Genomic DNA, 13,028 nt, shown 5'->3' with positions numbered 1-13,028 from the left:
GGCGCCCCGGGGGCTCCGGGGGCCCCGCTCTGAGTTCGGCTCCCCGAGTCTCCCCGCTCCCGCGGGGTCGGGGTCCTGGGGAGACGCGCCCAGCCGCCCCAGTCCCGGAGGCCCGTCACCCCAGCAGCCCCGACCTGGGGGCCGCCCCCCGCTGGCCCCGCCCCTGTCCCGCCCTCGGGCACGGTCCCGCCTCCAGGTCCCTCCGGGCTCGGACCTCCCCGTCCGCTCCCCACTCCCGCCCCGCCCCCGCCCCCGGGCCCCGCCCCCGGCTCCGCGCCCTCTGGCCACTTGGACGGTCCGCGCCAGGTGATGCGAGGTCGTGTGCAGCCTCCTCGTGCGTCCGGGGCTGGGGGGGGGGGGGGTTGGAGCGGGTGTGGGGGGCCTTGGCGGCGGCAGCCCCCGTCCCTCCGAGGCCGCGGCCTCCCCGGCCTGAGACCGGTCTGCGCGGTGCGGGTCGGGGCCCATGCGCTGTCCCGGTCCCACGGGTTCTGGCCTGACCCCTGGGGAGCCGCGGGAGGCCCGGGGCCGCCCGTCACCTTCTCTTTCCTATTTAAGGTTGAGCTCCGCCGCAGGCTCCGCCCAGCTCCCTGGACCGCGGGCTGCAGTCGGCCCCCCTGGCCAGGACCCCTTTGTAAGTTGTGGGCTGCCCAGAGGTGCTTCGGGGTGAAGGGGGCTAAGGTACGTGGAGCTGCCTCAGGCTCCCAGGAGCTGGTGGTTGGTACCCGGGCTCCCAGGGCTTGGCATGTCGCCGCCAGGTGGCACGGCCCCAGGCCTCTGGGACACGGTGTGCCCGGTGTGTGGGCTGGACAGCCGATTCCGAGCAGGCGCCGCCCGGCTCTGAGCACCTCACCCGCTCCTGGGGCTTGGTCCAGCGGGACGGCTGAGCCACGGCGCCTGTTTGGAACGCGTCCTGCTGAGTGACAAGAACCCCCTGGCCGGCCGCGCGAGGTTGGGGCGACTCTCCTGGCATCAGAAGCCCCCAGTGGGCAGTGGGTGTGGCTTCGGGGAAGCGCCCCTCGGGTTGCTGTGGCATCCAGGTCACAAGGCAGCTGCCAGCGCTCCGGCCCTCACATGAGGGCAGCAGGAAGGAGGTGGCTGCCTTTCAGGAAAGCAGAAGCTCCCCACTGCCCCCCCCCCCCCCCCCGCACCCCTGGCCCAGGAGAGCGCCGGCCCACCCCTGGTGACGGGACGGCAGGGGCAGGGGATGGGGATGAAGCTGGCCTGAGCCCGGTGTCACTGGGCGGCAGCAGGCACAGTGCTGCAGGGAAGATGAGGATTCTGCCCACAGGAGGGAGGGTGGTGTGAAGCCCTCCCTCAGGCCTCCCTTCCTCCCATGCCTGGGCCCTAGAAAGGGTGACTACCAGCGAGCCGGGGGTTAACCGCCTGGGGCTGGCTTCTCCCAGCAAAGGGCCCTCTGTGCTTTTTTTAAATCCTCACCTGAGGATAGGTTTTTCCTTGTTTTTTCAGAAAGAGTGGAAGGGAGGGAGGGGGAGGGAGAGAGGGAAAAATGGATGCGACACGTTGACTGGTTGCCTCCCACACGTACCCGTACCCTGACCAGGTCCCATTCGAAACCATGACCCTTCAGTCCTGGGGCCTGTGCTCAAACCACTGAGCACACGGGCCAGGGTGCCCTCTGTGTCCAAGACTAGCTGGGACCCAGTCAGCGTCTCCCAGGCTGGTGGGGGCTGAGCCAAGTCTCAGCCCCTAGAAGTGAGGGGCCAACTGCTGCAGCCTCCCCAGCAGGCCCGGGCGCCCCCAAGCCCTGGCTCCTCCCGCAGGCAGTGCTGGGGGAGGGACTAGAGAGCTACAGGCCAGAGCGTAGCCACTGTGGGGCCCGCCGGGGCGCCCCCACCCCCCACAGGGCCGAGCTCGCCAGCCACAGCCCCCTCCCTTTCCTTCCCGACCTCCAGAGACGGCCGGGCCTTATCTGTCAGGGACGGGCAGCAGGAAGTGGTCATCGGCCCTGGCCCGCGCCGGAGGCCCAGGGCTGGGTGGATGCGCGCATTCCTGAGCACAGCGTTCTTGGACTTGCAGCCTCCGGGGCAGGAATGTCCACTTTGCCCCTCCCACGTGACTGGGCCAGTGGCATAGCACTCTGGCCCTGGTCACCTCGTAAGGCGGGTGGGGGGTGTGGGTAGAGCCGCCACCCACCTTAGTGTCTCTCCCCCCTCCCCGCGCCCAGGGAGACTCCCCCTGAAAGCACCCCTCCCCTCACTGTCCGCAGGGTCCTGCCCTACAGTGAGCCCAGCGAGGCTGCCACGCCCCCAGCCACATCAGCTCCCCACCCAGCATGGAGCCCCAGGACCCCAGTGTGCAGTACAGCAGGTGGGATGAGGTCAGTGTGGGGGCTGCGTCCAGCCCGGAAGAGGCCCCCTGCTGCGAGAGGTGAGTGGGGGCAGCCTCCGCTCCACACCCCGGGTGCCTCCCTCCCCTGGCCTCTGAGCACACCTGGGCCCTCGGCCTCTGCTCCTTCCCCGCGGGCTCCCTCCTGTTGCCCACATCAGCAGAGCGCCCCAGCACCCCCACTTCCTTTGGGGCCCACCTGCCCTGGGGCTCCCCCCACCCAGGGGCTCACTGCTGCCCTCTCACCCTAGGCTCTCCCGGAAGCTGTGCTCGGGCCGGCTGGGGGTCACCATGAGGATGCTGGGAGGAGTGGCCCTCTTCTGGGTCATCTTCATCTTGGGCTACGTGGCCGGCTACCTAGTCCACAAGTGCAAATAGTGCTGCCGGGGCCACGGCCACGGGCACAGGCCAGGGGCCTTCATGCAGACCCCGCAACACACATCCTATACAGACTCCCCCATACATGCATCTGTACAGGCTCCCCCCTTATACACACCCCCCCATAGGCCCTCCCATGTACATGCATCTGTATACAGACCCTCCCACAAACATGCATCTGTATGGACTCCCCCCATAAACACGCATCCCCCTATAGACCCTCCTATACACACGCATCTGTATACAGACCCACACATATGCATCTGTACAGATTCCCCCATATACACGCATCCCTATATAGATTCCCCCAACACACATCCTATACAGACTCTCCCCACAGACATGCATCTATATACTGGCCCCTACATACATGCATCCCTATACAGACCCCCACATACACGCATCTGTATAGACTCCCCCCAGATACACGCATCCCTATACAGACCCTCCCCTATATACGTGCATCGGTATACAGACACCACCCCCCATACAGAGGCCCCCAAGCGCGCTGAGGGGAGCTGTGTGTGCCCCTCTGCCCGCCCTCCCAGGGGCCGAGACCTGTTCCTGGAAGACACTTCCGAGGCAGAGCAGGGAGCGGCCTCCACTCTCACCCCTGGTCTGTCCGCTTCTTTCCTTCCGCTGGGGAAGAGTGTGTTAGTCATTAAATTAAATGTCTGTTGAATGAAAGATGCTGGTGGCCATGTTCCCCCAGGCCAGGTGTGACTAGTGCCTGGACAGCTGTGAGGGGGCCTGTGGTGAGGCTGCCTGGCTCAGGGCCTTGGGATGTGCCCTCCTGGCTGGGCCTGAGGGCCGGGGTGTGGCCAGACCTGCTCCTGTCCCAGGGCAGGCATCTCAGGACGAGGGTGGGAGATGAGGAGTCACTGTCCTCGCGGGCCCTGTGTTAAGTCCCCCTTGTCAGGCCAAGCTGCCTACAGGGGCACCCGTGGCTGGTGGGGGGACGTCAGGAGTCTGCATCCAGGTGGTGTCCGGCTCTGACCCCAAGGCGGGCAGGGACCGGGTCCTGTGGGCCTGCTGGAGGGGCCTCAGGGAGGGTCCTGTCCAGCTCTGGTCTTGGCCTCCGCACCCTTCTGGCCCCATCAGGGGAGGGAGGGGGTGCAGCTGGCGCACCTCTCCCAGCCTCACCCTCTGGCGCCGATCCAGGAAAGGCCGTGGGGTGGGGGCTGCGGGGAGGTGGGCAGGGGCATGGGCCTTCATGGGGCCAGTCTGCCCTGGGGGTACCGGGACTGGCAGAGGGTGAGGATGGAAGGGGTCCTGGTAGCCCTTGCCCAATCCTCCCCGACTTCCCAGGTGCACTGCAGGCTCCGGCCTTGCTGATGGATAGGTATGAGTGGCCTGGGGCAAGGCCGACAGTCCGGGGCAGGTATCCAGGGCAGGGAGGGGCGAGCAGGTGGCAGGTGACCCACGCTGAGGGCACTGCTGGGAGCCAGCACTGCCTGGACACGGAGGACCTCCTCCAGCCTCCTCCTGGGCTGACCAGATGTCAGGCCAACACGATGCCTGCTCGAGCCGGGCACATGCACGCACCCCGCGGGTCTCAGGAGCCAGTGTCCCTGCCCCGGGGGCATGAGGCCTCTGAGACTGATCCCCCAGGGTCCCCAGCGTACAGGGAAGTCCTTAGGGCCCCTGCTGAGTCGGTGCCCAGCCTCCCGACAACAGGCACAGGAGAGTGGGCAGGCCCGGGAGGCAGGGCTGCAGGTGGGCCGAGCAGCCTGGGGTCTGTTTTGCAGACCTGCCAACCCCCACTGAGAGCGGCCGGGGAGGAGCAGGCGCTCCCACTAAGGTCGCTGGAGATGCAGGATGGGGAGAGTGGCACCAGGAGCAGCAGGTGGGGGCGGCCTCGTCAACGTGGAGGTCGCACCAGGTGCGCTGAGCCAGGGGCCTGGAGGACAGCTGGGCTCTGGCCCCCCTTCATGCTCCACTGTGACCCGCAGACCCCACGCCTGCCAGTGTCAGCGCTGACTGCCCGAGGCCCTGTGTGTGAGCCAGGCACCAGCAGACACTGCACAGGAGGCTCGAGGGTGGGGTGGGGGGAGCAGGGCAGCAAGGAGTGCCTTTGGCGGCTCACCCACGTCAGCCCAGGGACAACGGTGGGAAGGCCTGGTGATCGAGAGCCAGGTCGGGGTCTCAGCCACCCACCCCGTCCCGCAGAGCAGGCTGGCTGAGCTCCCAGGCCCCGTGCGGCTGCTTCCGATGGCTAAGCGCCCCTCCCCCAGACGGACATGGGCCTCTGCAGGTTGGGGCCGTGGAATCAACGGCCGCGAAACACGGAAGCTGAGGAGGCCCTCCCCGCTCCAGCCAGAGCCTGACGGCAGTCGGCCCCGCGGCCGCTCCTGAACCCAAGCACCTGGCCCTGGGAGGGCACATGCGTGTGCTCACACAACACACGCAGACACAGGCTTCCTGCCGAGACATTTAACACCAGAAACACCTACAGTAAGATGCTGCAGCCCCATCCACCTGCATGTCCCCCTGAGACTGGGGTCTGCCATCTGCTCGTCACCACAGGCTCACTCACCAGCGGCTCTAAGTCCCGCTGACTCCTCCCCCGGCAGGCACCCCTCTGAATCGCCACCCCTAAGCGCCCACCAGCAATGCGTTCAGCGCAGGCTGAGGAGGAGGCTGCGCGCTCAGTGCCCCGGCAGCGGTGGGAGAGGCGATGCCCGCGGCGCAGGCTCCGGCTGGGACGGAACGCCACGTCCACGGAGTCTCCCGGGAGCAGCTGGCTGTGCCCACATGACCCCAGCGCGTTCTCACAGTGCAGTGCGCTGAGGAACGCCGTCCAAAGCCTTAGTGAAAGCTGGAGGCAGGAGAGTGTAAGCACGTGACAGCGTGGCACACGTGACAGCGTGGCACACGTGACAGCGTGGCACACGTGACAGCGTGGCACGTCTTCAAGGCAGGATCTTCTGCAAACTGGACAAAGACTGCAGACAGCTTCAAAACCGCCAGGGGGCAGGGCAGCCAGTAACTCAGTGCCCCCACGCGTGAGCCCCACGGGGGCAGAGCTGTCCAGGTGGCTGGAGGCGCTGGCGGCGTCTCAGCGGATGACCGTCACGTGGGCAGCGGTGATGTCCAGGTCCGTCTTGGACGGGTACACCACCTTCAGGTGCCCCTCCTCGTCCACCACCCGCACCTGCTCCACCAGCAGGGGGGCGCTCCCATCTCGCTCAGGGCTGGGGTGCCTTCCAGGCTCCGAGAGGTGTCCGGAAGCGGCGTCCGCTTCAGTGTCGGAGACAGAGCCCTCCTCCTTGTTTTCTAAGGTGTACTTGTTGATTTCTGCCATTTTCTGCAAATGACCCAGAGATCAGAGGCAGCCCTGGGAGGCGCCCGGAGACCCACGCGGCCCTCTGCCCGTCGCCTGGAGGCGGGGCTACTCACCAGAACGAGGGCGTCCATGATGTCTTTGCAGATCTGCAGACTGGTCGCACTTGTCACTTCCAGAAACAAATCGCAGGTTGTTTTCTTAATCTTAAAGAGAAACCAGGAACATGTCAGAAAAGAGTCAAGTTACCAACAGCGACACCAGCAACTGCAACACTGAATCTGGGGAAGCCTCACACACGTGCCACTCAAGCCGACAGACACAGACCGCGGGCTGCGCGCACCCTGACATGGTGTGGCCCAGGCTGGGCCGTGCGCGCCTGACGTCGCATGGAAGACGCAGGGACGCCTACTCTCAGCCCACCTTGGTCTTCTCGCTGTTGGTTATCGGCGGGAAGGAAATGACGTCGCCATCGGCGTCCAGGAGGCAGGGGTACTGCTCCTTCCCGTCCAGCAGGTGGAGGTATCTGTGCAGAGAAGCCGTTAACAGTGAAGCTGCCACAGCGCCCGCACGTTAAACCAGGCAAATCAAAGCCCTTGGCCCCAAGAAAGACCTAGGCACGTCCCACAGCTCAAGGCACAGAGTGTCCCGAAACCGTGTTTGCGGGGACGGCATCTGGGCTAAGGAGGCAGGGCCAAGGCCCGCGGTCATTCCCAGCTGTGAGACCTGGGAAACTGCTGGGGGTGTGAGGGTTCGTCTCCCTCGGGCTGTGGGTGACTTGGTTCCCCCACTACCTGCGTCCTTGGTGCCAAGAGCCACCCTCCCGAGGCAACACAGGCTCCCTCGGAAGTGGCGTCCACGCCACACGGTCTCGGGCACTGCCTTTCACCCCACCCGCAGGGAGGCCCTCGCAGGAGAGGGATGGACTCCGGGAGAGGCCTCAGTCCCTGGCAAGGTCAGGCACTTCCTAACTGGCGGTGGACGAGATGGAGGAGGGGGCCGGGACCAGGGGCCACCTGTGCAGGCCCGAGACAGTCTGCCTCTTCCTCTGCTTCCGGTGCTCCTCCGCCTCCGCCTGCAGCTGCCGCACCAGGTCCTTGGCCTTGATCTCCTTGCGCCCCAGGGGGACGATCTTTGGGGTGAAACCTCAGGTCAGCTCATGTGGAGACGCTCTCGGCCACTCACTCCAGCAGCCCCGCCCCTGCCCCCTCCTCCTTCACGACGGGAGAGCCGGCTGCCCCACGGCTGCCCCACGGCTGCCATTCTGCCCCCGCATCACGCGTGCTCACATGTGCCTCAGAGGTCACCTAGGAGCCCCAACACCCAAACACCCCAGTGCTTAAACTGAGCTAAACCTCAAACCCAACACACAGCTGCGTCTCCAAGACTACAGATCCTGTAAGGCCAAGGGCCGGCCAGCAGCGCCCGTCGAGCAGGCACAGGACGCGGCCCACCCGGGACCTCACGCCCGTGCAGAGGCCAACAGCATGGCCGGACCTGCCGGGACAGCCGGCCAAGGTCAGGCCCCACTGGGGCTTTGCCATTGGGATGCAAAGCAGGAGTTTCTGGTTTAAAGCGAGTCAGCAAGTGAAGGAACCCCTTTACTGGTCCCACTCCTGAGCCTGTGCCGCGGCGTGAACAGGCCCCTGCTGCCCCGGGAGCCAGAGGGCGAGGAGCTGCCGGCTACCTGCAGATGCTCCGGCACCAGAACCACCCTGGACAGCCCGGAGGGGGCGTCACCTTGAGGTCCTGCGGGGGGCGGGCGGTGTACAGCAGCGGCCCGCGGACGGCACGGAGGTCGTGGGTCGCGATGGTGGCTGCCGTCCGCTTCTCGCAGACGTCCTCGTGCAGCTTCGTCTGCAACGCGAGATCGCAGGCGCTCAGAGCCAGGCGTGCGCGGGCGGGAGCCGCCCACCCGCTCGGCACTGCCACCTCCGGCCAGTAGCATCCGGTAAAACCGCCCCCGGCAAACAGCTTCTGCCCGTCACCAGGGCTTTCCTCGTCCCTGACACCAGGGCACAATGTGGGAGGCGTCCGTCCGAGAAGCCACGGGAACCACACTCCTGGCTGCGCTCACAGCAGCAAGACTCAAACATGGCCCCACGGCGTTCCCCTGAACGCGAGCTCCGCGCTGGACGCCTGGCCCGGCCTCTGCCCCTCCCAGGGCAGGACTCCTGACCCGCGGGAGCCTCCGGAAGCCGCCTGTCCCCGGGCCACCCCAGGGCCTCCTCACGTCAGAGACGCGCCTGCTATTTTAAAAGAGGGGCATGGGCACGGAGACAACCCATCGGGACGTCTGTCTCGCTAAAACCTAAACAAACAGCACGACTCGCGTGGGAATGTGCTGGTGGGAGCTGCTGACTCCGACACCATCTTCTGTGGAACTGAGTGTGATTCACTGCGGAACCAGAAACTCCAGCAGCTCGGGAACTGGAGGAGCACTCAGGCCCAGGGCGACAAGGCCGCCCGCGGAAGCGCGGCTCACTGTGAGCTGTGGGCGAGGAGCAGGAGCCCCTGCCGGCTCCGCCAGGCACACCGGCTCTGTGTGCGCGAGGCGCCCTCGACGTGCCCAGCACACTCGGCTGCCCACGGCCCACACGCCGCTCACCAATATCCAGAGCAGGGCCGCTGCGTTCCCATTTCCCAGGAGAGGAAACTGAGGCACTCAGAGGTGGTGTCTCCTCACCCCACCCACCCGCTGGCCGCCTGCACCCACCTGAGAGGTGAGGAAGCGCTTGAGTGCGTTGCCCGTCTGCAGGTCCATGCCCCTCACGACAGCCCCCACGAGGAACGGCCGCACGCCCTTGACCTCAGGGCCGGCTGTGATGGTCAGCGGGGCCGGGTTCTCTGAGACGTGCAGCACGCGGAGCAGCAGCCGGCTGGCCTCGGCCACCTCCTCCTCCTCGCCCTCCCTCTTCCTCCGCTCCCTCCTCTGGCGCCGGCTCTCTTCCTTCTCGGGGTCGGCCCTGCCCTTGGCCCTGCCGCGGCCCCCAGCCCGCAGGTACTCCAGGATGGACTTGGTCTGGCAGCTGCCCAGCATCTTCTCCAGGCGCCTGTCCTTCAGCTGGTTCCCGTGGAGGTTGAGCTCCCTGAGCTTGGGGCAGTCGGCAAGCTCCGCGGGGACCTCGCTCAGCTGGTTGTTGGCGAGGTCCAGCGTCTGCAGGGCAGAGCGCGCGTCAGGCACGGAGCACCCCACGCGCCGGCGACGTGGCCAGGGGTCTCCATGAAACACCTGCCCTGACCCTCAGGCTCCTCGGGTCACAGCTATAGCAACGTTTCAGGGGGACGGTTAGGTCAGGGGACAAGGCAGCAAGGGGCAGGGGAAGGCGCAATCTAGCTGTGACCCCTGGTTCTTCAGGGGCCAACAGGTGCCCCGCACAATGGCGCTAACAGCTCTCTCCCCCCACTGACACGCAGTGCAGGACGCACTCACATCCGCGGGCCCACGGGGAACAGGGCTGACACTGCAGGGCCGCTGTCTGCCCGGAGAGCAGGGGCAGATCCTGCCCTCAAAACAGGAATCAAAGAAAAGGGGCCCAGGAAGCCAGACGGGTCTTCAGTTCCCAGGGTCCGAGCAGCGGAGGGGCCTCTGCTGGTCACCCCGCCACAGGTGGTGTGTCTCCTCACCCCACCCACCAGCTGCACCTGCGTCACCCTCATCCCGGCACCAAAACACGCTGGCTGCGTGGCTGGGACGTGTCTGCTCCAGAATGAAGAGCCGGCAGGGGAGGGGGGTGAGGGAGGGGCCCTGTAGAGCACGGCAGAATGGAGGCACCCTCAGGACCCGCAAACGCGCTGGGGCAGGAGGCTGAGCAAGGCTCTCCCAGGGGAAGCTGTGCCCCAACCAGAGGACGTGAAACCCATATTTCCTCAAAGGGGGATGAACGTGTGGGAGTGGCCCCAGCAATAGCCTGGACCTGACACACGGAGGGGAGGGGATGGGGGGAGGGGGGGAGGGGACTCAAGCTGCTCCCCGCTCGCTGGTAACAACCCCCACGGGCAGAGCAGGCCAGTCTCTGAGCCCAGGCGGCGCCCTGTTCCCGCTTGGGACCTGCTGCTGGGAAAGGACCCTGAGCTCCTGGGGAGCGACCGAGAGCCCCCCCTGGAGGGGTGCAAGGACCGGTCTTGGTTGCAACAGACGACTGAGGGCACCTGGCGACACCCGCCCCCCCCCCCTCCCCCCGTGAGCCCCACCTCCGGCAGCAGCTCAGGAAAAAAACAAAAAACGGGATTTTCTTTTAACGTCCATTTCTCTTATCACTGCACAAAGGGTTTCACTTCGGAGCGTAACTTCCCTCTGAAACCTGCGTGGGGAGCCCCACACTGAGTCGCACTGGGTGACAGAGCGACAGGGCTCCCGGCAGGAAGGCGGACCCTGGATGAATGGTCCTGGCTAAGGAACGTGCGGCTCGTCCTCTGCCCGCCCCTCCCTCCACCCGTCCCAGGTGGGCAGCACCTCCGGTCCGGGTAGGAGTCACGAGGAGCGCAGGCAGCCAGAGCCATGAGGGAGCCACCCCTCCTTGGCCTGCTGCGGCCCTGGCAGTGGGGCCCGGGCCAGGGCAGAGAAGCCCGCGCCGCACTCTCAGGTCTCCCCGGGGGCAGCCAAGCTGATGGGTCAGAGGCCCGGGGTTGGCAGAGCCCGGCGCCCCAGAGGGAAAGCGGTCAACGGCGCCGCCTCTCAGCGTCCCCGCCCCCGGCCTGGAGTACGGGGCAGGGTCTGGGCCCCTCCTGGGCTCTCCCCGCTCTGGGGAGGGGAGTGGAAGAAGCCGAGGCTGGGGTTACTTCGGGGTGCGGGGGACGTGGGGGGACGGATCGCTTCCCTGCCCCTGGCCCGGGCCGAGGCCGCCCGCCCGCCCGCCGGGTCGCCCTGCTGACCTTGAGCGAGGCCAGGTGGGCGATGTCGGGGCTGAGCTCCCGCAGGCAGTTGTCGGCGGCCGCCAGCTCGCTGAGCAGGGGCAGCGCGCCGGGGCGGAAGAGCTCGGCGGGGAAGGAGTGCAGGCAGTTGCCGGTGAGGTTGAGGGTCTGCAGGCGCGGGGCGCAGCGCGCCAGGTCGGCGGGCAGCTCGCGCAGCCGGTTGCCGCTGAGGTTGAGGGTCTGCAGCTGCGGGAGGCCCGGCGGCTCGGCGGGGCCCAGGCCCTGGCCCGGCGGCAGCGCCTCCAGCGCGTTGCCCGACAGATCGAGCACGCGCAGCGCGGGCAGCGGGCCGAGCTCGGGGCTGAGGCCGGGGCCCAGCGCGTTGCGCCGGAGCACGAGGCTCTGCAGCTGCGGGAGGCCCCGCGCCAGGCCCGGGCCCGGCTCGCGCAGGCTGCCGCAGCCGCTCACCTCCAGGTAGTGCAGCAGCGAGAGCGAGAAGAGCCGCGGCGGCAGCCGCCCGCCCGCCGCCCGCACCCGCTCCTCCAGCGCCGGCCCCGTCAGCAGCAGCTCCCGCCGCCGCTGCCGCTCCGCCAGCTCCAGCTCCGGCCAGGCCTCGGACACCGCCGCCGCCGCCATCGCGATGCCGCTCCCGCAGCCCGCGGGCGCTTCCGGGGCGCGCGGCGTCACTTCCGGCGCGGACCGGAAAGAGCCACGCGGCCAGCCCTCCGGCGCCTGGACCACCTGGGCGCCCGAGGTTCCGGCCGCGCCTCTGCTCGGAGAGTCCGGCTCCGGGCCGAGGGCCGCCTGGCCCGCCTGGCCCGCCTGGCGGGGTCCGCACCGCGGAGTCGCCCTCGCAGAGACTGGGGAGCAGCAGGGACCGCCCCGCCGCCTGGGACCCTGTGACAGAGGCGGAGTGACCAGTCCATCGGCGATGCCCGCGGAGGAGTGGCCCGAGGAGACTTAGAATCCGGGCTTCGCCGCCGTCGGGAGGACGGCCGGGTGCGCCCCTGTCCTTGAGCGAAGGGGCGACAGTCTGTCGGGTGTGCATCTCGAGTCCCCTCCCGACCACAGCGCCCCCTCCTGGCCCCGACACTGCGAGGGGCTGGTGGCAGTGGCTCCTTTGGGGGGAATGTGGGGGCAGCGGGGTGCCGAGAAGGCGCCCCCCGCATCGGCGGGTTTCCCAGAGCCCACGGGTCAGAAGAGCCCGTACACAACCCGGCAAATTTGGGGGGTCCTGTCGCGCTTCCCTCCAGCGCGGTCAACAGGACATGGATGAGGCCACTGCCAGGGTAGAACAGAAGCTGTAAAAGCGGGTGCCAGGCGCACACCCCAAAAAGGCGACGGAAGTACAGCAGACACACACCAGCAGCAGTCGCCGTGGGCACCATGCGGTGGGTGGCACCCGCGTCCCCACGAGCCGCGAGGGGTGCGCGGTGCTCTGCGGGCACCAAGGCTATGACGTCACTGCTCTGAGGGCACCAAGGCCATGACGTCATTGGAGACAGGCTTTTTCCTTCCATCACGCCCTCCTGGGACCACCGTCCCCAGTCCTCCCGAGAGGCCATTGCAGCACACCGCCCCCCGAAGTAGGATAAGACATTGGAAGCCACTTTGCTGTTTTCAGCTGCGATACCCCAAATTTCAAGTTGGTACCCATTTGTGTAAAGGAAAAAGCTGTACATAAGTTAAAATAGAGACAATTACAAACTTAGCGGTGCTGATGGAAGCTTAAACCCGCTCCACACACTTACAGAGAAGCGCTGCCATGTTTCCTATTTGAAAAGCTGAGGGCTCACTGGCTGGCTGGAGGGAAACGGGTGACTAGAGGGAAACCGGCCGGGCCGCGCATCCCTGGACACCCTGGTTCTACTCCACAGGGTAGACGTGGCCAGTAACGCCTTCTAATTCCTCTGCAGTTTAACATCTTCGCTTCTTCAGCACTAAATCCGTTTTGACAGATAACTTATTTTAGGGCCAAACTCTCTACTGGCAACTTACCATTCAGAGCCCTGGTCAGCCCCCGGCTGCCCTCGGAGGTGCCTGCCCTGCCTTACCCCCCTGTTTACAGATGGAAATAGAACCTACAAATTGCTTTTAAATTATCGAAATAAAAGTGAAATGTTCAGTGACCTTTTTATTATATGAATATTCTTGGGGTGAATTAACT

The 13,028-nt window shown here is 66.5% G+C and overlaps 1 protein-coding gene and 1 long non-coding RNA gene across 2 annotated transcripts; one reads left to right on the top strand and one right to left on the bottom strand.

The window, feature by feature from the left end:
* The first annotated feature begins 271 nt into the window (after positions 1-271).
* LOC308517122 lies at positions 272-2,273 on the top strand. The gene is made up of 3 exons (XR_013995806.1): positions 272-334; positions 556-631; positions 2,228-2,273. It is a non-coding gene; the product is annotated as an uncharacterized lncRNA (long non-coding RNA).
* A 2,864-nt stretch (positions 2,274-5,137) lies between these two features.
* On the bottom strand, positions 5,138-11,888 carry LRRC47 (leucine rich repeat containing 47). Its single transcript, XM_081087880.1, has 7 exons — positions 10,883-11,888; positions 8,724-9,164; positions 7,748-7,864; positions 7,024-7,139; positions 6,431-6,533; positions 6,124-6,213; positions 5,138-6,031 (listed from the first exon to the last, which is right to left on the bottom strand). Exons 1-7 carry the CDS (start codon positions 11,495-11,497, stop codon positions 5,783-5,785), a joined length of 1,731 nt encoding a protein of 576 aa, XP_080944006.1. The 5' UTR covers positions 11,498-11,888; the 3' UTR covers positions 5,138-5,782.
* Positions 11,889-13,028: the final 1,140 nt, after the last annotated feature.

Source organism: Myotis nattereri (assembly GCF_964212035.1).
Source record: "Myotis nattereri genome assembly, chromosome: 3".
NCBI lineage: Eukaryota > Metazoa > Chordata > Mammalia > Chiroptera > Vespertilionidae > Myotis > Myotis nattereri.
The sequence above is the reverse complement of the archived record's forward strand: the minus strand, read 5'-3'. Positions and strand labels throughout refer to the sequence as shown.

Coding starts and splice junctions, on each gene's coding strand:
- LRRC47 (XM_081087880.1), bottom strand. CDS start 11,497: ATGGCGGCGGCGGCGGTGTCCGAGGCCTGGCCGGAGCTGGAGCTGGCG. Junction 7,865..8,723: donor AGCGCTTCCTCACCTCTCAG/GTGGGTGCAGGC, acceptor CTCGCGTTGCAG/ACGAAGCTGCACGAGGACGT. Junction 6,032..6,123: donor TCATGGACGCCCTCGTTCTG/GTGAGTAGCCCC, acceptor GGTCATTTGCAG/AAAATGGCAGAAATCAACAA.